This window comes from Myotis daubentonii, chromosome 6 (genome assembly GCF_963259705.1).
Source record: "Myotis daubentonii chromosome 6, mMyoDau2.1, whole genome shotgun sequence".
NCBI classification, from domain to species: Eukaryota; Metazoa; Chordata; class Mammalia; order Chiroptera; family Vespertilionidae; genus Myotis; species Myotis daubentonii.
Window position 1 is genome coordinate 91,496,233 of NC_081845.1, and position 22,465 is coordinate 91,518,697.

Here is a 22,465-nt window from a genome sequence, read left to right on the forward strand (position 1 = left end):
TGATGAGAGTCATGTGGCAGAGTTATCCCAGCAGAGGCCATCCTAGTCAGCCAACCGCCAGATGAGCTTCAGATATATGGATGAGCTCAGCCAAAATCAACAGAGCTCTCTAGCCAACCAGGAGTTGACCCCAGACACTCGAGTAAGTCCAGCTGAGATCAGCCCAGCTCAACGCAGCCCTACATAAGCTGAACCCCCAGACTTGTGAACTAAATACTGTTCATGTTAGATGCCACTGAGGTTTTTTTGTGGTTGTTTATGTGGCATTATTGTGGCAATCAATAACTAATATGTCTCTAGCTCTTTCCACAAGCCTATGAACTGCCTTTTCTGCTTAAGTCAGGCAGGAGTTGGTATCTGTTGCTTGCTCTAACAGAGAAAGATGGACTGGAAATTGGAAGAAAACAGGGTCATGGAAGGGATTGTTTGAGGTGGGAGAGACTTTAGCATGCGTATAGTCAGAGCACTGGAGGGAGTTCTGTTTGTTAGGATATAAGCGTGGCTGTAAAACAACAGTGTTTTAAACATAATAGAAGCTTACAGTTTTTCTCATGTAGAAGCTGAAGCTGGAGTAGCAGCTCTGCTCTGTGAAATTTTCAGGGGCCTGGGCTCCTTGTCTCTCTGCCCCATGATGTCCTTACCCAGGTGGTCCAACATGGCCCCCCACCACATCCACAGTTTAGCCATCGGGATGAGGGCAAGGGAAGGTATGACTTTCTCCATAATCCTTGGTGGTTATATTTATTTCTTCCCTTTTCAACTCATCCTTAAAAATTGGTCACATGGCCGAAACCGGTTTGGCTCGGTGGATAGAGCGTCGGCCTGCGGACTGAAGCGTCCCAGGTTCGATTCCGGTCAAGGGCATGTACCTGGGTTGCGGGCACATCCCCAGTGGGAGATGTGCAGGAGGCAGCTGATCGATGTTTCTCTCTCATCGATGTTTCTGACTCTCTATCTCTCTCCCTTCCTCTCTGTAAAAAATCAATAAAATATATTAACAACAACAACAAAAAAATTGGTCACATGGCCACACTCAGTTCCAAGGAGTCTGGGAAAGGCAAACATTCTGGCGAACCACGTGTATATCTCACAGTTCTGCGTCTGTGGAAGAAAGGGCAAACAGATAATAGGAGTTCCTGCCATGTTAATGAAGCAGAAAGGACAGTTAACGGAACACAATCTCTATGGTAGACTTCAGTAGCCATTTCCTTCATCCTTCCTTGTTAAGGGGCCTCGTTTTTTAGAGAGGTGAGGCAACTGTGTTCCCAGTCTGGGCATAAATCATGATTTGTCTAAACCATATGGCAATCTACTCTGCTTTGCTGGGAACTTGCTTCCCCAGCCTCCCCTGCTGCTCTGGGTAGCCACATGGCCCAGCTCTAACCAATGAATCCTGAGGGGAAGACTGCTGGGGGTTCTGGAAAAATGGTTTCCTTCCTGTGAAAGAGACTAACATGGAGGAGAGCTTCCTGGCACACTCCCACTTGGAATACTGGTGTGAGGCCAAGAGAATTACAGATGCCAACCTAGAGTCCGGATACCTTTTTGAGGATTCAAATGACAGTGAGGGATAAGTAGGGGTGAGCTAGCTGGAGAAGGGGAGAAAAAAAGTTTGAGCAAGTGAGAACATTGTAGACATGAGAAGCAATGCTGAGAGACGCCCCAGGAGAGCTGGATCGGAGTCTGATCATGAGGACTTTGTACGCATGTGATTTACTGTTACGATGACCTCATTCAGAATTGGAGCTGGTTTCCCTGCTTCTTGATTCACTACCAAAGCATGACAGGCATTTTCTCTTTGTAGATTTAATAGGACTGCCCATCTCTTCCCCTTTATGGTTTTCCGATTACATTTAAGTGGTTTATCCATTTTGAGTTTTGGACAATTTATGCTCTTAAAGACAGAAAGGTCTAGATTATGTGGGTGAGTGGGGGGTATTGACTTGAAAAGTTGAGGGAGAAGGAAATGGATACCAACCCCTACAGCAAGTGGGATTTTCCTGCTCTTGAGGGAATGGAGAGGTGTCTGGTTCTGCCCACGTTGGGACCTGTGTTTGACTCCCTCCCAGACCCTGGAGGGACAGGGTGTGTAATGGGTTAGCTGCATGGGTTAACTGAGCTATGAACCATTGCCTTTGGAGCTAAGCTGTAGGACAACTGAGGCTTGGACATGAAGCTTCTCACAGTGATAACACTAACCCGAAGTTCAAACCCTTCCCTGGGATTCCAAGATTTGCTGAACTTGGGAGTTCTATGTGACTCCAGCAAGGGATAGAATTTCTCTCTAACTCCTTAAGGAAGCGGACTGAGTCAGGTCTTACTTTAAAAAAAAAAAAAAAAACATGTCAAGGAAAAGGGTGTGAGAAGACATCATAAATTATCTTAGTAGCATTCTTTTTATTTACATATATTTTTTTATTGATTTTTTTTTACAGAGAGGAAGGGAGAGGAATAGAGAGTTAGAAACATTGATGAGAGAGAAACATTGATCAGCTGCCTCCTGCACACTCCCTACTGGGTATGTGCCTGCAACCAAGGTACATGCCCTTGACCGGAATCTAACCTGGGACCCTTGAGACCGCAGACTGATGGTCTATCCACTGAGCCAAACTGGGGCGAGCATAGTAGCTTTCTTTTAAGTTGATGGATGTTTTATAAGAAAATGTAGAAGTTATGTCTCTAAGAACTCAAGCTTGTATATATACAGAGTATCCATTTTCATTAAAAACAACAACAACAACTAATTAAAATTGGTCTGATACTGCCAGGTTAGAAGGATCCAACCTCTGTTTTTCCTGAGGCTCCTCTGGCTCTCAGGGGTGCCTCAGAATCCAGATGTAGAACCTAGTGTCAGGAACAGGACCAGCCACTCTTTCGTGGCCATCATGGGGGTGCTGACAGACATGACCTTTTGGTGCACAGGATGATTCTCAACCAACTGAGCCATACCAGCCAGGGCAGTATCAGTTATCATCTATACTAATAAAAAGATAATATGCTAATTAGACCAGGTCAACCGGACATCTGACTTCCTTCTGGACAAAGCCACGGTGGCAGGGGCCAAGGCAGAGGTGGTTAGGGGCGATCAGGCCAGCAGAGGAGCAGTTAGGGGGCAACCAGGCAGACAGAGGGGCAGTAAAGGTGGTGACCAGGTCGGCAGGGGATGAGTTAGGGGTCGACCAGGCTGGCAGGGGACCAGTTAGGGGGTGACCAGGCTGGCAGAGGACCAATTATGGGGAGACCAGGCCAGCAGGGGGGCAATTAGGGGTGACCAAGAGGGCAGGGGGGCAGTTAGGGGCGACCAGGCCGGCAGGGGACCAGGTAGGGGTGACCAGGCCAGCAGGGGACCAGTTAGGGAGTGATCAGGCTGGCAAGCAGAGGCAGTTAGGGCAATTAGGCAGGCAGGTAGAGTGGTTAGGGGCTATCAGGCAGGCCAGCAGGGGACCAGTTAACGGGCAATCAGGCCAGCAGTGTGGCAGTTAGGGGGCAACCAGGTCAGCAGGGGACCAGTTAGTTGGCAATCAGGCTGGAAAGCAGAGGCAGTTAGGGGTGATCAGGCAGGCAGGCAAGCGGTTAGGAGCCAGTAGTCCTGGATTGCAAGAGAGATGTCTGACTGTCCCATAGGGATCGGGCCTAAACCGGCAGTCAGACATCCCCTAAGGGGTCCCGGATTGGAGAGGGTGCAGGCCGGGCTGAGGGACCTCTCCCCCTGTGCACAAATTTCATGCACCGGGCATCTAGTCTATAATAATAATCCTATCTAATAATAGACAAACATGGTAATTAACCATACCTCCGACATGCTTCCCATTGGCTAATCAGGGCAATATGCAAATTAACTGCCAACCAAGATGGCGGCCGGCAGCCAGGCAGCTGAAGTGAACAGGAGGCTTGGTTGCCCCGGCCATGGAGGAAGCCAAGGTTTCCCGCCTGCCACCTCCCGGTTCTGAGCTCCTGAAGCAACATCTCCAAAAGATACAATGTTTCAATTATAGAAGGTAAAAGCTGGCAGTTAATTTGCATATACCGGCTTTGAGCGAAGACTGAAGACAACATGGAAGCCAAGCGCTACCGAAGGGAGCAAAGTAGAGGCCGCGCGGACACAGTAAAGGAGCCAAGGCTGCGGAGGTGGGAGGCGGGAGGCAGGAGGCGGGAGGGGAAACCCACCCAGCCGGAGTGCCTGGGGGTGGGTTGGGAAAACCCACGAAGCCACAGTGGCTGGGGGCAGGTTGGGCAAACCTAGCCACAGTGGCTTGGGCCGATTGGGCAAACTCAGCCGCAGTGGCTGGGGGTGGGAGCAAAGATTGCCTCAGCGGGTTTTGCTCCCTTCTCTGCTTTGCTCCAGCCGCAGGAAGCCCTATTCTTGCAGGAATGTTCCTGCAACGGGCTTCTAGTCCTATCTAATAATAGACAAACATGGTAATTAACCATACCTCTGACATGCTTCCCATTGGCTAATCAGGGCGATAAGCAACAAATTAACTGCCAACCAAGATGGCGGCCGGCAGCCAGGCAGCTGAAGCGAACAGGAGGCTTGCTTGCTCCAGTGATGAAGGAAGCCAAGGTTCCCTGCCTGCCGCTGCTGGCCCTTGAGCTGCAGTCTAAGAAACAATGTTGCAATTATAGAAGCTAAACAAACCCCAGAAATCTGCTTTCAGCCAGCTGAGCCTCAGAGCTGTAGTAGCAACAGTGTTTCAATTATAGAAGCCAAACAAACCGAGGTCTCAGAGTTGGAGCTGAGCCTCAGAGCTAAAGCCAGCTCTCAGCTCCAGTGACAGCCATAGAAGGTAAATAAATCCCAGAATAAAAAAAAGAAAAAGAAAAAAAGGAGAGGTTGGGAGTTTCAGTCACCCGCCAGCCTGAAAACGGCCCTCAGCCCCTCACCCAGACTGGCTAGGCACCCCAGTGGGGACCCCCACCCTGAAAGGGGTGTGACCAGCTGAAAACAGCCATCAGCCCCTCACCCAGACTGGCCAGGCACCCAAGCGGGACCCCCACCCTGATCCAGGACTCCCTTCATGGCAAACCAGCCGGCCCCCACCTGTGCACCAGGCCTCTATCCTATATAGTAAAAGGGTAATATGCAAACTGACCCTAATAGCAGAAGGACTGGGAATGACTGGTCACTATGACACACACTGACCACCAGGGGGCAGACGCTCAATGCAGGAGCTGCCCTCCGGTGGTCAGGGCGCTTTCACATGGGAGGAGCTCTGCTCAGCCACAAGCCAGACTGATGGCTGCCAGTACAGCAGTGGTGGTGGGAGCCTCTCCTGCCTCCTCAGCAGCGCTAAGGATGTCCGACTGCAGTTTAGGCCTGCTCCCCGCTGGCAAGTGAACATCCCCCGAGGGCTGCCGGGCTGCCAGAGGGATGTCTGATTGCCATCTTAGGCCCAATCCCCCCAGGGAGCGGGCCTAAGCCAGCAGGTGGTCATCCCCTGAGGGGTCCCAGACTGCAAGAGGGCACAGGCCGGGCCGAGGGACCTCCCCTCCCCCCCACCCTGAGTGCACAAATTTTTGTGCACCGGGCCTCTAGTCTATAATAATAAAAGTGTAATATGCTAATTAGACTGGATGTTTTTCCAGACGATCTTCCAGATGAAGCCGGGGCTGTGAGGGAAGCCCGGGTCCTGGGCTTCCCAGGGGACCAGTTAAAAACAACAAATTAAATTGGCCTGATACTGCCAGGTTAGAAGGCTACTTCTAACCTGGGAAGTATTGCCAGAGGGAAGGTGGTGCCGGCAGCTGGAGTAAGGAAAGCCTACTCTTACACGAATTTTGTGCATCGGGCCTCTAGTTGTTTCATAATCTGCTATTCTTGCAGTTCTGCTTCTACTGTCTGTTATTTCTTCTGGTTCTCACTTACAGCACTTTGTTCCTTGGGTGCTTGGTTATTTTTTACTGCATATTAGTCATTGTCTCTGAAAAATGACTGATGAAGATTCTTAGGACCAACACAAAGGTGCATTCTTCTAGAAAGGATTTGAGTTTGCTTCTACCAGGCACTTAGAGATGCTTCTAGTTCAGGACTACTTTAAATTTATGACTTAAAAGTGTTGTTTTTTATGTAATTTGGGCTGCAAATCTGCCAAAAGACTAGCTATGGTAACAATGTCTTGAGAAGAGTTTTCCTCCCCCATACATTCAGTATACTAAGTTAACTTTCCATGAAATCTATTGAAAGTTGTGGAGGCAAGTTTACTTCTGATTCACCTTTAGTCATAGGCCTTTGACTAAAAAGGGAAGGCCTTCTAATTGACTCCCCTTCTTGGTGTGGACCCTGAGCTATGATTTCGTTTCTTCTTACTCTACAAAACTTTCTCATAAATGAAATTCAAGTTTTGCCCAATTGGCAAAATTAATTTTCATACTTGTTTACCTATCCCAGCTCTTTTTTTGTTGTTGTTTATATTTTTATTGGTTTCAGAGAGGAAGGGAGAGGCAGAGAGAGATAGAAAATCAATGATGAGAGAGCATCATTAATAAGCTGCCTCCTGCACGCCCCTTACTAGGGATCGAGCCCACAATCTGGGCATGAACCCTGACCAGGAATCAAACTGTAACCTCCTGGTTCATAGGTCAATGATAAACCATTGAGCCATACTGGCCGGGCCCAGTTCTTAAAATCTGATAGACTTTGGCCTCCAATCTCTTACCTCCTGCCCTGACAGCATTTCTGTGCTTCTGAGACTATTTTATCCAGCATTTTTAGTTGTTTTTAGCAGTAAATTGTCCCCAATAATCTAACCAATCTGAAATCCCTCTAATTTTTCATTGATTTCTGTTCTATTTGTTTTCGTTGTCGTGTTTTTTGTTGTTCTTATTGTTGGTTTTCTCCCTAATGTCTTGAGTTAGACACTTAGCTAATTATTGCTCTTTCTTTTCTAGGTCTATTCTATCCTAAGGCTCTGAATTTCCCTAAAAGTACACCTTACATTGTATTCCTTAAGTTTTGCTATGTAGTGGAGGAGTAATTGCTCAAAGCCACCTGTTTTCATCAATGTCTCACCCCAGCAAGGATACTAGTCTGTCCTGATTTTTCTCCTGAGGGGAAAGGTCTGGACAAGTGCAGCCAATTTTCCCCATCAGGGAACAGCAATGTTCGCCCAAGTCAAAACTATCTTTTTGGCTCTGTGTTTTCCAATCCTGGCTACATATGAAAATCACTAGGAAGTTTTGAAAAATGCTGGTATTTGGGTTTCACCAGAGAATGTTCTAATTGGTTCGGGGTAGCACCTGGTCCTGGGTACTTTTGATGATTCTAAGGTTGAGAAGCACTTCTCAAATTTACCTGCTCATTGCTGCCAGACTGCATCCTCCCTCCTCCCCACTCAGATGCCAGTCAATTTTAAACCATCTCCAGTCTTCCCAAAGTTGTTACTTCCTGGTTTCCATACTTCTCTTTGTTGTTTTTCCTTTGGGAAAAGAGGCAGAAACCCTGATAACTTGCCACACTGGCAAGAACCAGAATTCTCTCTTATATTGTTTGTCTTCACAGGAAGTCTCAACATGAAACCGAAACACTGGTGTGGGATGACCGCCAAAATGGGCACCGTGTTATCAGGGGTCTTTACCATCATAGCCACCGACATGTACCTCATCTTCGAACAGAAGTACATAAGGAGCAGCAATTGCACCGAGATTGACCCAGGGGACATGAGGATACATTCCCTAATAAGTCACTTCGTCGCCTGTTGGGGTTTCAATATCATTATCTTCCTGTCTTGCATCACCATCATCATCAGCTGCTTGCTCATATACTCAGTATATGCCCAGAAGTACAAGGGCATGGTGATCTACATCATCTGGATCTTTTTCTATGAAGCCCTGAACATTGTAATACAAATCCTCACCACCAATAACACTGGCATTGTAGAGGTTAGAGTCATGCGCTGGTTTGGCTTGGTGTCCCGTATATTCATGCACTGTTTCTGGATCTTCTTTGTCATGACTTATGCCCAGATAATCTACAAAAGTAATAGCCAGGGCACTATCATTTCCCACAGAAGACGGATTTCTACAAGCAGCCGAGACTCCCCAAGGCGGAAATCAAAGATAATCAGCCATATCCGCCACTAGAATGAATGAATACCCTTGTCCCTGTTCTCTCTTGAGAGGCAGGTCTCCCAGGTTCTCATGGTAGTTCTCTTTTCTTCTCTTCACTTTTCATCTATTCAGAAAGTAGAGACCCTACTGCCACTCTTTCTGGGGAATGTGCAGAGAAATGTGACTAGGGTCACACCTGGAACATCCTGTTCATTGAGGATGTTTAGTTAAAGGCCATTGTTATTTATCAAGCATCCTTGAGTGGCTCCTCCTTTTTCTTACCATCTTATTGGGCAACATGAAGAGGGCAAGGGAATGAAACAGAGCTGAATTGCAGTCTGTCAATCCGTTCATCTTGGTATGTCTTCATCAACCTTCAACCCATAGCTCTCTAATCTAACCCCAGGACAGGCAAATCTGTATTTATACCTCAGATTGTTGGAGCACAAAGGATACTGTTGTTGTCTTAGGGTGGCTTTGTGCCATGGTTTTTCTCCCTATGTTATTTAGATAAGTAGAAGAATAAAAATAGAAAATTGCTTTTCCTTTTCTGAGTCAAATTGGTCAAATAACACAAAAGACAATTACTTAAAAGGTAATTGTTAAACTTTTCTGTGCCTCCTACTGTGTCTGGATACTGTAGGAGGATGCAAAGTAAGATAAGAGGCCTAACTTTGAGGATTTTGCAGGTTAGTGAGAGAAACTAAATTACTGTTTATGAATCAATTAGCCAACAGTATAAGACAGTACAAGATTACACATTATCATGGATGAACAAACTTCACTTTGTATTTAAGTTCAAAAACTGTCAGAAGCAGCTTAAGCCAGGATAGAAGACAAATTGAGCAAACTTCTACTTCAAACATTAGACATTATGTTGTGTTTGTTTTACTTAATAGCTTTCTTGAAGCAGAATCTACAATAATAAAAATGTAATATGCTAATTAGACTGGACAGCTGAACGTCCTTCCGGACAAAGCCACGGTGGCTGCAAGGGCTGAGGGCAGGCAGCCATGGTGGCCGGCAGTGGCAGCAGCGGCGGGGTGATGGGGCGACACCTTCCCCTGATGGGCTCGGTTGCCTCCCGCAGAGGGAGGCCAAACTGCAGCTTAGGCCCGCTCCCGCAGTAGGGCATCCCCTAAGGGCTCCCAGACTATGAGAGGGGGCAGGCTGGGCTTAGGGACACCCCCCAGTGCACGAATTTTTGTGCACCAGGCCTCTAGTCCTATATAATAAAAGCCTAATATGCAAATTATTCCTTGGACCAGGAGTTTGACTGAAAGTTTGACTGGGAGTTCCACCAGGGGGCGGGGCTGGCTGGCCAACTGCAGGAAGGGAGGCCCTGGCCAGCTGGAGGGAATGGAGGCCCTGAACTGCAGCGGCAGCAGGCAGCCAGGGGAAGGGACGTCCCAGCAGTCTGCCAGCAGTCACTAGGAACTGTACCGTGCATGAATTTTGTGCTGGAACTCTGGTTGACATATAATAACACAATGTTTAAAGTATATAATTGACATAAGTATATCCCAGTGAAACTGTCACTGCAATTGAGTTCATGAACATAGGTATTGCCTCCAGAAGTTTCCTCATAATCTCTGCCTCCCCCATCTATACTCCCCATTCCCACCACACAGCACTGATTTGCTGCTATACATCAGTTTGCATTTTCTAGAATTTTACATAAGCAGATTCATAGAGTATTGCTCTTTTTTTTTTTTTTTTTTTTTTTTTGGTCTGGCTTCCTTCACTCAGCTTCATGCCTTTAAGGTTCATCCATAGCATGTGTATTAATAGTTCATCCTTTATTGCTGAGTAAGATGCCATGGCATGGATGTATCACTGCGTATCCATTTGCCCATTGAAGGACATCTATTGGTTTGAAGTTTGGGGCAATTATGAATAAGAACCCTATAAACATTTGTACACAAGCCTTTGTATGGACTTATGATTTCATTTATCTCAAAACGGGAATTTTTTTCTAGAGCAGCTGTATCATTTTTATATTCCCAATGGCAGTATATGAGAATTCCAGTTCTTCCACATCCTTGCACAATAAGTTTTTTATTTTAGCCATTTTAATAAGTATATGGTGGTATTTCATTATGGCTTTAACTTGTATTTCTCTAATGATAAATGATGTTGAACATCTTTTTATGTACTTTTCTGGCATTCTTATGTCTTTTTTATTTAAGTATTCAATTTTTTTGACCATTTTTTATTTCTTCTTATGCCCATTTTTAAAAATTAGGTTGTTTTTCTTAAGTTTGGGGAGTGGTTTTAAATATATATGTATATTTTTTATTACTGACAGTATTTCACATTTTCCCTCCCTTTGCCCCCCTCCACCTAAGCCCATACCCCACTGGGGAGTTTTTTGTATTTTCTGAATACAAGTCCTTTATCAGATATATGATTTGTAAATTTTTTTTCATGTTGTGCCTTGTCTCTTCATTCATGTAACAGTATCTTTTGAGGAACAGAGAGTTTTAATTTCAATGAAGTCCAATTTATCAATTTGTTCTTTTATGGGTCACACTTTTGGTTATCATATTTAGGAAATCTTTGCCCAGGGTCAAGAAGGTTTTCTCTTATGTTTCCTCCAGAAGTCATAGCTTTAAGTTTTAAACTTGGATATATAATCCCTTTTGAGTTATTTTTTTATATATAGTGAGAGATGTAGATCAGAGATTATTTTTTTGCTCCTGGATATCTTATTGTTCCAACACTAATTCTTAAAAAAGATTATCCTTTTTAAAATATATTTTTTATTGATTTCAGAGAGGAAGGGAGAGGGAGAGAGAAAGAGAAACATCAATGATGAGAATCATTGATTGGCTGCTTCTTGCACGTCCCCTACTGGGGATTGAGCCCACACCCCAGCATGTGCCCTTGACCAGAATCGAGCCCGGGACCTTTCAGTCCCCAGGCCGATGCCCTACCCACTGAGACAAACTAGCTAGGGCTAAAAATCTTGCATCTATGTTCATAGCGGGTATTTGTAGTTTTCTTCCCTTGTAATGTCTTCATTTGTTTTTGGTATCACAGTAATGCTTACTTCATAGAAAGGTGTATTTCTTCCTTTTCAATTTTTGTAAGAGTTTATGTTTAATTGGTATTTATTTCTTCCATAAATGTTTGGTAGGATTTTCAGCACTGAAGCCATCTGGACCTGGAATTTCTTTGTGGGACGTTTTAAACTACAAATTATTTTTTTGTTTTGTTAATCGTCACCTGAGGATATTTTTTCCATTGATTTTTAGAGAGTGGAAGGGAGGGAGGAAGGGAAACAGGGAACATCAATGTGAGAGAGGGACATTGATAAGTTACCTCCCAAACGCACCCCTGACTGGGGATGGGGATCAAACCCAGGACCCTTTGGTGCATAGGTGAGTGCTCTAACCACTGTACACACCAGCCAGGGCTACAAATTAAATTTTAAAAAGATATGGGATTATTGAGGTTATCTATTTCTTCTTGGTAAGCTTTAATAGTTTGTATCGTCCATTTTATCTAAGTTGTCGAATTTATTGCCATAAAGCTGTTCAAAATATTCTCTTATCTTTTTAATATCTATAGAACATGTAGAGAAATCACTGCTCTCATTCCTGATATTCATTTGTGTTTCTCTCATTTTTTCTGATAAGCCTGACTAGAGGTTTATGATGCTTTAATGAAACCAATTTTTTTGTTTCATTGATTTTATCTATTCTTTTTCTATTTTATGTCTCCATTGATTTCTACTCTAGTCTTTATTATTTTCTTCTTCTTACTTTGAGTTAAATTTGCTCTTTTTTAAAATACTTTCTTATGGTAGAAGCTAAGGTCATTGATTTAAGATTTTTTATAATTTTATTTTTTCCCATCATCATTTATTCCCCATATACCCTCTTCCACCTCCACTCACCCCCCTCCCCACCACAATCACCTCTTATTTCTAATATGGGTACTTAGTGCTATAAAATTTCCTCTTAAGTGCTGCTTTAATGTCATCACACACATTTTGATATGTTGGTTTTTCAATTCTTAGGCAATTAAAAGTACTTTCTAATTTCCTCTTGAATTCTTCTTTGATCTATGAGTCATTTATGAATGTGCTACTTTGTTCCAATATTGAAGATTTTCCCAAAATCTTTCTGTTATTGATTTCTAACTTAATTTTAGTATGATCAGACTTTCCATGATTTAAATAACTTTAAATTTATTAAAAATAGTTTTATGGCCCTAGCTGGTTTGGCTCAGTGGATAGAGCGGAGCCCTGCAAACTGAAGGGTCCCAAGGTCAATTCCGGTCAAGGGAACATGCCCAGGTTGTGGGCTTGATCCCCAGTAGGGGGCATGCAGGAGGCAGCTGATCCTTGATTCTATCTCATCATTGATGTTTCTCTCTCTCTCTCCCTCTCCCTTTCTCTCTGAAATCAATAAAAAATGTATTTTAAAAAATATTTTTATGGTTCAGAATATGTTCTATCTTGATAAATCTTCCACATGCATCTAGAAAGAATATTTATTCTGCTATTGTTGGGTGCAGTGTTCTATCAATGTCAACTAGATTAAGTTAATTGATCCTTCAGATCTAATATCTTTTCTAATTTTCTTTCCACTTACTCTATTAACTACTGAAAGAGAGGTATTGAAATCTCTGACTATAATTATGGATTTTTCTGCTTCTCTTTGTAATTATATCCCTTTTTGCTTCATGTATTTTGAAACTTTATAATGGGTGCTTAAATGTTTCAGATTGTAACACCTTTCTGATGAATTAACCCATTTCTGATGAAATGAGCTTCTGAGATTATTCTTTGCTCTGAAATTTTCTTTGTCTGATATCAATGCAGCCACTCCATAATTCTTTTGATTTGTGTTGACATGATATATGTTTTCCCATCTTTTTATCTTTAGCCAATTTATATTTTGATATTTAAAATGTTTTTTTCTAGGCAGTATAAAGTTAGGGCTTGCTTTTTTTATTCAATCTAACAATCTCTTAATTGGAGTATTTTGATAATTTACATTTAGTGGTCCTTTATATATATACTAGAGGCCCAGTGCATGAGTTCGTGCACCAGTGGAGTCCCTCAGCCTGGCCTGCGGGATCGGGCTGAAAGCGGCTCTCCGACATCGCCTGTGGGGTCCCAGATTGTGAGAGGGCACAGGCCAGGCTGAGGGGCCCCACTGGTGCACTATCTGGGCCGGAGAGGGATGCGGGAGGGCTCCAGGGCATGTCCAGTCATCCTGCTCAGTCCCAATCGGACAGACCCCAGCAGCAAGCTAACCCACCGGTCGAAGTGTCTGCCCCCTGGTGGTCAGTGCACGTCATAGTGAGCAGTTGAGTGGCCTTAGCATATCATTAGCATATTATGTTTTGATTGGTTGAACGGCTGACTGGACAACCGAACACTTAGCATATTAAGCTATTATTATATAGGATACATTTTTATTGATTTCTGAGAGGAAGAGAGAGGGAGAGATAGAAACATCAATGATGAGAGAGAATTATGGATTGGCTGCCTCCTGCACACTTCCTACTGGAGATTGAGCCTGCAACCCAGGCATGTGTCCTAAACAGAATCAAACTCCAGACCTTGTAGTCCCCAGGCCGACACTCTATCCACTGAACCAAACTGGCTAGGGCTAGTGGTCCTTTTGTTATTTGTTTTCTATTTGTTCCATCTCTTCTTTGTTTTTTCCCCCCCTCTCTTTTTCCACTTTCTTTTGAATTAATTTAATATTTTTTTAAATTAAATCTTTATTGTTCAGATTATTAAAGTTGTTCCTCTATTTCCTCCCCATAGCCCCCCTCCACCCGGTTCCTCTCCAACCCTCTGCCCTCACCCCTGACACCAGTGTCCTCATTCATAGGTGCATGATTTTTGTCCAGTCTCTTTCCGCATCCCCCACACCCCTTTTCCCCAAGAATAGTCAGTCCACTCCCTTTCTATGCCCCTGATTCTATTATAATCACCAGTTTATTCTGATCATCAGATTATTTATTGACTTGATTTATGGATTCACTTGTTGATGGATGTGTATTTGTTGTTCATAATTTGTATCTTTACCTTTTTCTTCTTCTTCCTCTTCTTAAAAGATACCTTTCAGCATTTCATATAATACTGGTTTGGTGGTGATGAACCCCTTTAGCTTTTCCTTATCTGTGAAACTCTTTATCTGACCTTCAGTTCTGAATGATAGCTTTGCTGGATAAAGTAATCTTGGTTGTAGGTCCTTGCTATTCACCACTTTGAATATTTCTTGCCACTCCCTTCTGGCCTGCATAGTTTCTGTTGAGAAATCAGCTGACAGTCGTATGGGTATTCCCTTGTAGGTAATTGACTGTCTTTCTCTTGCTGCTTTTAAGATTCTCTCTTTGTCTTTTGCTCTTGGCATTTTAATTATGATGTGTCTTGGTGTGGTCCTCTTTGGATTCCTTTTGTTTGGGGTTCTCTGCGCTTCTTGGACTTATAAGTCTATTTCTTTCACCAGGTAGGGGAAGTTTTCTGTCATTATTTCTTCAAATAGGTTTTCAATATCTTGCTCTCTCTCTTCTTCTGGCACCCCTATAATTCGGATGTTGGTATGCTTGAAGTTGTCCCAGAGGCTCCTTACACTATCTTCGTATTTTTGGATTCTTTTTTCATTTTGCTTTTCTGGTTGGGTGTTTTTTGCTTCTTCGTATTTCAAATCTTTGACTTGATTCTTGCGATCCTCTGGTCTGCTGTTGGGAGTCTGTATAATATTCTTTATTTCAGTCAAGTGTATGCTTAATTTCTAGTTGGTCCTTTATCACAACATGGAGGGTCTCACTAGATTTCTTGAGGGTCTCATTAAGTTTATGGGCCGTTTCTAGAAAATTCTTGAAAAACCTTATAACCGTGGTTTTGAACTCTATATCTAGTAGTTTGCTTTCCTCCATTTCTGTCACTTGTGACCTGTTTCTTTGTCTCCGCATTTTTTATGCTTCGCTGTGTTGATAGAGTGGCTTTCTGTGCTAAGTGTCCTATAGGGCCCAGTGGCTCAGCCTCCCCAATTACCTGAGGTAGACACTCTTGGTGCACCCCCTTGTGGTGTTTGTGCACAGTCTTGTTGTAGTTAAGCCTTGGTTGTTGTAGGTATCACTGGGAGGAATTGACCTCCGGGGCAATTGGCTGTGAGAATCAGCTGTGTCTACGGTGGGAGAACTTCTGTGCTGAAGACACCCTTCTGGGGCAAGACTTGTTTCAATGTGGCTTTGGTGCTCACTGAGTCTGACCCCTGAGTGTGTCCCTTATGGATCTGAGGTGTTGTAATTGGATGGTCCCACTCTGACCACTGGGTACACAGGCTCTTGGATCTCTAAGGAGGTGCTAATCTAGCCTCTGCCTGAGGCTACCCAGCAGAAGCCAGCTGTAAAGCAATGCAAGTTGCCATGGGGACTTGGGCCAGCTGCAGTTTATTAAGTAATTTTCAGATTACAAAGGGCCAGGCCTTTCATATGCAAAAGCCACCATGCACAGTTTGGGTGGGGCGGGGCCTCAGGGGATCAACAGGGCAGGCGGAGTGAGCAGTATGGCTGCTCTCAGTCCTGCCCTTAGAGGCCCCAGCAATCGCTGCCAGCGCCTCCGAGAAAAGCTGCCCTCGAGTTCCAACTGATGCCAGACAGTCCCGTTTCTCCCGTATGAGTCTGGGTCCCCAGAGACTCGCCCGGAACTGGAGCTCAGAGCTTGAGACTCCCTCCCGATTGAAAAAGACAATTGTGTCCTCAGCCGCCCTCTCCGCATGCACCTCCACACTTTTGTATTTTACTTCTGCACCGCACCTCCTCTGAGTCTCAGTATGCTTTTCTCTTTCCTTCTAGTTGTAGAACTTCCACTCAGCCAGCCTTCCTGTAGTTCTGGATGATGCCCGTTACGTCTTTTAGTTGTATTTTTGAAGTGGTTGTGTGAGGCAGCAATCTCCAGTGTTTACCTATGCTGCCATCTTCATTTTCTCTAATTTAATATTTCTTATGGTTTCATTTTACCTCCTTTGTGACCTTATTATATATAACTAGAGACCTGGTGCACGATATTCATGCACTGGGGAGTGTGGGGGTCCTTCAGCCCGACCTGCACTCTCTCCAATCTGGGAGCCTTCAGGGGAGCCCTCTCCAATCCAGGGGTTTTTGTCTTTGCAATCATATGAACGAATTGTCTGAGACCCCAACTCAGTTTGGTTTGTTGCTCACAGAATAATAGGGGTGTGTTTTTTTTCTTTGCTTCATTGGTGGAGATTTCCTGGAAGTTTTAGGATATCTTCCGTTTAATTTTTCCTAGACACTCTAATTTTACTTATGTCTCTCAACTTTGCTTTCCCTTCATCCCCCACTGCAACAGTAACTTGCTCCAGGCTCACTTTGCTCTAGTGTCTAGGACAGCCGTGGGCAAACTACGGCCCGCGGGCTGGATCCGGCCCGTTTGAAATAAATAAAACTAAAAAAAAAAAAAGACCGTACCCTTTTATGTAATGATGTTTACTTTGAATTTATATTAGTTCACACAAACACTCCATCCATGCTTTTGTTCCGGCCCTCCGGTCCAGTTTAAGAACCCATTGTGGCCCTCAAGTCAAAAAGTTTGCCCACCCCTGGTCTAGGAGATCCGTCTGTCACAGAACTACGATTCCCAGCATTCCTGATGCTCCCCGTACTCTGGGCTTCTGCTTCTGGTCCTGGGGCTACCACCAGGACTACTATTCCCAGAATTCCTGGTGCTCCCCAAGCTCTTGGTTTTCCCTTCCTGCTCTGTCTCTGTCCCACGGCCTCCCACTCTGCTAAGTCTTCCAAGCCGCCATCTCTCCCTCTCTGCTCTCCGTCTGGCAGCTTGGGGAGCCAAGTTCTTCAAGCTGCTCCACTCTCCGCCGGCTCTCCTGCTCTGCTCTCCACCCAGCAGCTTGGGGGAGCAACTGAAGGAGCCACATCTCCCCAAGCAGCCATCTCTCCTGCTCTGCTCTCTGCTGGGTGCCTGTGTATGCAAATTAACCTGCCATCTTTGTTGGGTTAATTTGCATACTCACGCCTGATTGGCTGGTGAGTGCAGTGGACGATCAATTTACATGTTTCTCTTTTATAATATAGGATTCCTAGTGATTGTTTTAGAGTTGATAGTATGCATCTTTAACTTATCAGACTCTACCTTCAGATGATATTATGCCACTTCATATCCTGTTTGGTTTGTTGCTAACAGAATAATAGAGGCATTTTTAAAAATAAAAGCCTAATATGCTAAGTGTCCGGTCATCCAGTTGGCCATTCAACCAATCAGAGCATAATATGCTAAGGTCATTCAACTGCTTGCTATGTCATGCACTGACCACCAGGGGGAAGATGCTCCGACTAGTAGGTTAGCTTGCTGCTGGGGTCCTGCCAATCAGGACTGAGCGAAACGGGCTGAACATACTCTGGAGCCCTCCCGTGGTCCCTCCCAGGCTGGTCAACACCCCCACGTCCCTCCCCGGCACCAGTTGTGCACTGGTGGGGTCCCTCAGCCTGGCCTTCACCCTCTCACAATCTGGGACACCTCATGGAATGTTGGAGAGACGGTTGTGGCTCGACAGCGGAAAGACTGGTCACTATGACATGGACTGATCACCAGGGAGCAGACACTCAACACACGATCTGCCCCCTGGTGGTCAGTGCGCTCCCATGGGGGGAGCGCTGTTCAGCCAGAAGCTGGGCTCATGGCTGGCAAGCGCACTGGTGGTGGCAGAAGCCTCTCCCACCTCCGCGGAAGTGCTAAGGATATCTGACACCCCCTGAGGGCTTCCAGACTGTGAGAGGGCACAGGCCAGGCTGAGGGACCACCTTCCCCTCCCCCCGTAGAGTGCACAAATTTCATGCACCGGGCCTCTAGTATAGTATAAGAACCTTACAATAGTAAACTTCCAATATTCCTCACATATTTGTGCTATTGCTATCATATTTTGCTTTTATCCTATCTAATAATAGACAAACATGGTAATTAACCATACCTCCGCTACGCTTCCCACTGGCTAATCAGCAGGATATGCAAATTAACTGCCAACAAAGATGGCGGCCAGCAGCCACGCAGCTAAAGTGAACATGAGGCTTGCTTGCTCCAGTGATGGAAGAAGCCAAGGTTCCCCGCCTGCCGTGGCCCAGCTCTGAGCTCCGGATGCAACAATGTTGCAATTATAGAAGCTAAACAAACCCCAGATACCTGCTGTCAGCCACAGCGGGCTCAGAGCTTAGAGGGCCAGTGATGGCAACAGAGTTTCAATTATAGAAGCTAAACAAACCCCAGATACCTGCTTTCAGCCAGCCACGGCCTCAGAGCTGGAGCCAGCTCTCAGCTCCAGTGACAGCTATAGAAGGTAAATAAATCCCAGAATAAAAAAAAAAAAAAAGAAAGGAAAAAAAAAGAGGCTGGGAGCTTCAGTCGCCCGCCAGCCTGAAAACAGCCCTCAGCCCCTCACCCAGGCTGGCCAGGCACCCCAGTGGGGACCCCCACCCTGAAGGGGGTGTGACCAGCTGAAAACAGCCATCAGCCCCTCACCCAGACTGGCCAGGCACCCAAGCGGGACCCCCACCCTGATCCGGGACACCCTTCAGGGCAAACCAGCTGGCCTCCACCCGTGCACCAGGCCTCTATCCTATATAGTAAAAGGGTAATATGCAAACTGACCCTAACAGCAGAAGAACTGGGAATGACTTGTCACTATGACACACACTGACCACCAGGGGGCAGACGCTCAATGCAGGAGCTGCCCTCTGGTGGTCAGGGTGCTCTCACAGGGGGGAGCTCTGCTCAGCCACAAGCCAGGCTGATGGCTGCCAGTATAGCAGTGGTGGTGGGAGCCTCTCCTGCCTCCTCAGGAGCGCTAAGGATGTCCGACTGCAGCTTAGGTCTGCTCCCCGCTGGCAAGTGGACATCCCCTGAGGGCTGCTGTGCTGCCAGAGAGATGTCTGATTGCCATCTTGGGCCCAATCCCCTGGGGAGCAGGCCTAAGCCAGCAAGTGGTCACCCCCTAGGGGTCCCAGAATTCGAAAGGGCACAGGCCAGGCTTAGGGACTCCCTCCCTCCCACCCCCACCCCCCGAGTGCACAAATTTTTGTGCACCGGGCCTCTAGTATGTTATAAACCTTAACCTACATTGTTGTTTTTGCTTAAATTATCTTTTAAAGAGCTTTAAATGACAAGAAAAATATCAAATATTTGCCTGTATTTTACCATTTCCATGCTGTACAATCCTTTGTATAATTGCAGATTTTTAACTAATCATTTTTCTTTTGCCTGAAGGACTTCCTTTAACATTTCTTGTAGTGTGAGTCTACTGATGATGAATTCTTTTGGCTTTCCTATGTATGAAAAGATTATTTCATTTTAATTTATAAAATTATAATGTTTTTAACTTTTTAATTATGGTAAAGTGTACATAACATAACAAAACTTACCATCATATCCATTTTTACGTGTGGAGTTTAGTAGTGTTATGCAATAGCTCTCCAGAACTATTTTCATCTGGCAAAACTGAAACTCTATACCAGTGGTTCCCAACCCTTTGTGGCCATGCCCCACTTAAGCATCTCTAAAATCCTGATGCTCCCCCCGCCCCCACATATAATTCTTATTATTCAAAAAGTGAACTCCTATTCACGTGGAGGAAGCCTAAAAGGCCATTAACTTGGTCTAAACAAGCTTCCAAAGAACATGGTGTCCATGAAAGAGAAAAACAAGCCAGCCGCCACTTCTTCTGGCCTCCGGCCCTGGCCTGCGCTCGGGGTCGCAGAGTCTGCCCGCTTCCTGCGCAGCCGGCTGGGAGCCCAGCTCCGGAGCCGCCCACCATGGGAAGCCCTGCGGCCTGGAGGTGGCAGGGCGACGGTGGGGGCCTGGTCCCTCTTCTGGTTCCGGAAAAGGATGGTTCCGGAAAAGGATGGGTGGGTGGTCGCCAGAGCGAAGTTTCCAGCCCGGGATTCCTGCGAAATTACCACGGCTCACCAGCGCCTGTGATGTGCTGTCTCCACTTCCTGCCCCGTCCCTTCCCTGCTCGCCCCTCGCCCCGCTCCCCGCTCCTCTGCAGGCAGAAGAGTCGAGCGAAACCTGCCGCAGACGAAGGCCTTTGGGATTGTAGCGTCTGCACCTTAGAAACAGCGTCGAAGCCTTTAAATGCAGCATCTGTGATGTGAGGAAAGGCACCTCCACCGGAAAACCTCGACTCAATTCTCAGCTGGTGGCACAGCAGGATGCCACCCCACCACCCCCAAAGAAGGAGGAGAAGGAGAGTGTTGAAAAGCAAGACAAAGAGAAACCCGAGAAAGATAAGGAAATCAGTCCCAGTGTCACCAAGAAAAACACCAACAAGAAAACAAAACCAAAGTCCGATATTCTGAAAGACCCTCCTAGTGAGGCAAACAGCATACAGTCCGCCAATGCGACAACCAAGACCAGCGAGTCGAATCACACCTCAAGGCCCCGACTGAAAATGTGGACAGGAGCACTGCACAGCGGTTGGCAGTGACTGTGGGCAACGTCACCGTCATTATCACACTATCATTTTTTAAGGAAAAGACTCGCTCCTCCTCCAGGTCCTCCTCCACAGTGACCTCCAGTGCAGGGTCAGAACAGCAGCACCAGAGCAGCTCGGGGTCGGAGAGCACAGACAAGGGCTCTTCCCGCTCCTCCACTCCAAAGGGTCGTCTGCAGTGAACAACGAGTCTTTCTGAAATTGCACATGGAATTGTGAAAACTATGAATCAGGGTCTGAAATTCAAATCTCCACCTGCCCATGCTGCTGCACCTGGAGAACCTTCTGTGGACATCGACCTGTGAGTGATGCTGCCAGGATCATTTCTGCTTGCCATGGGCATTTGGCCACCAAGGAATTTCGCACCCTGATGATTACTCTTGACACTTTTATGTATTCCATTGTTTTATATGATTTTCCTAACAATCATTTATAATTGGATGTGCTCCTGAATCTACTTTTTATAAAAAAAAAAAAAAAGAAAAGAAAAGAAAAGAAAATCTGCTGTGCACAATTTTCCATGTACATTACAACTGGTTTTTGTTTTTGTTTTGTTGGGGGTGGGTTGGGAGGGGGAGGGAACTTTTATTTATTGTGTTCACAAGCTCCATCCTCTCAGCATATCCTTCTAAGTTTATTTCTTTCTTCCAGTTATACTATGTACTATCAGTTTTGATATAACTATATATAAATATAAAATTATATATAAAGAGTTATTTGAAACCAAAAAAAAAAGAGAGAGAGAGAGAAATAAAAGACTGAAAGGACAGTTGAAGTACTGAGGAAGAAATCACTAAGAAATTGTTTACAAAACAATAAGGGAGAAACCAAGATGGCGGCATAGGTAAACACCAGAAATTGCTGCCTCCCACAACAAATTCAAAAATACAACTAAAAGACAAAACGGACATCATCCAGAACTACAGGAAGGCTGGCTGAATGGAAATTCTACAACTAGAAAGAAAGAGAAAAGCACACTGAGACTCAGAGGAGCTGCAGAAGTAAAGTGCAGAGGTACGGAGGTGGACTCGGCAAGGGCTGGCAACTGAGGACGTGGCTGTCTTTCTGAATTGGGAGGGAGTCACAAGCCTCAGACTGCTCTGAACTCCGGTTCTGGGTGTGTCTCTGGGGACCCAGACTCATATGGGGAGACACTGGACTGTCTGGCAGCGGGCAGAACTCGAGGGCGGCTTTCTCTCAGAGGTGCTTGCAGCGATTACCGGGACACTGAGACGCAGGACCCGTTAGGGCAGGGCTGAGGATCAGCCATAGCTGCTTGCTCCGCCCTGTTGATTCCCTGAGACCCCGCCCCAACCCAGCTGCGGCAGAGGCTTTTGCATATGAATGTCCTGGCCCTTTGCAGTCTGAGGATTACCTAACAAACTGCAGCTGGGCCAGACAGACCCAGAACTTCCAAGGGAAGGCCCAAGGCCCCAAAGCAGCTTGCATTGCTCCACAGCTGGGCCTCATCTAGGCACCTCCAAACCCCAAACAAGGAAGGGGAATCTGCAATCTCTTCGTAGCTCCTGCTGGGTAGCCTCAGGCAGAGGCTAGATTAGCACTTCCTTAGAGATCCAAGAGCCTGTGTACCCAGTGGTCAGAGTGGGACCATCCAGATTACAACTCCTCAGATCCATACGGGACATACTCAGGGGGCAGACTCAGTGAGCACCAAAGCCCCACTGAAGCAAGTCTTGCCCCAGAAGGGTGTCTTCAGCACAGAAGTTCTCCCACCGTAGACACAGCTGATTCTCACAGCCAATTGCCCCGGAGGTCAATTCCTCCCAGTGATACCTACAACAACCAAGGCTTAACTACAACAAGACTGTGCACAAACACCACAAGGGGGTGCACCAAGAGTGTCCACCTCAGGTGACTGGGGAAGCTGAGCCACTGGGCCCTGTAGGACACCTAGCACACCAAGCCAC

General features: G+C 45.7%; 1 protein-coding gene and 1 pseudogene across 1 annotated transcript; both read left to right on the forward strand.

Moving 5' to 3' along the window:
* Positions 1–7,509: 7,509 nt before the first annotated feature.
* TMEM217 (transmembrane protein 217) lies at positions 7,510–8,240 on the forward strand. Its single transcript, XM_059699680.1, has one exon. It carries the CDS (start codon positions 7,510–7,512, stop codon positions 8,077–8,079), a length of 570 nt encoding a protein of 189 aa, XP_059555663.1. The 3' UTR covers positions 8,080–8,240.
* An 11,492-nt stretch (positions 8,241–19,732) lies between these two features.
* On the forward strand, positions 19,733–20,997 carry LOC132237633 (RING1 and YY1-binding protein-like; annotated as a pseudogene).
* Positions 20,998–22,465: the final 1,468 nt, after the last annotated feature.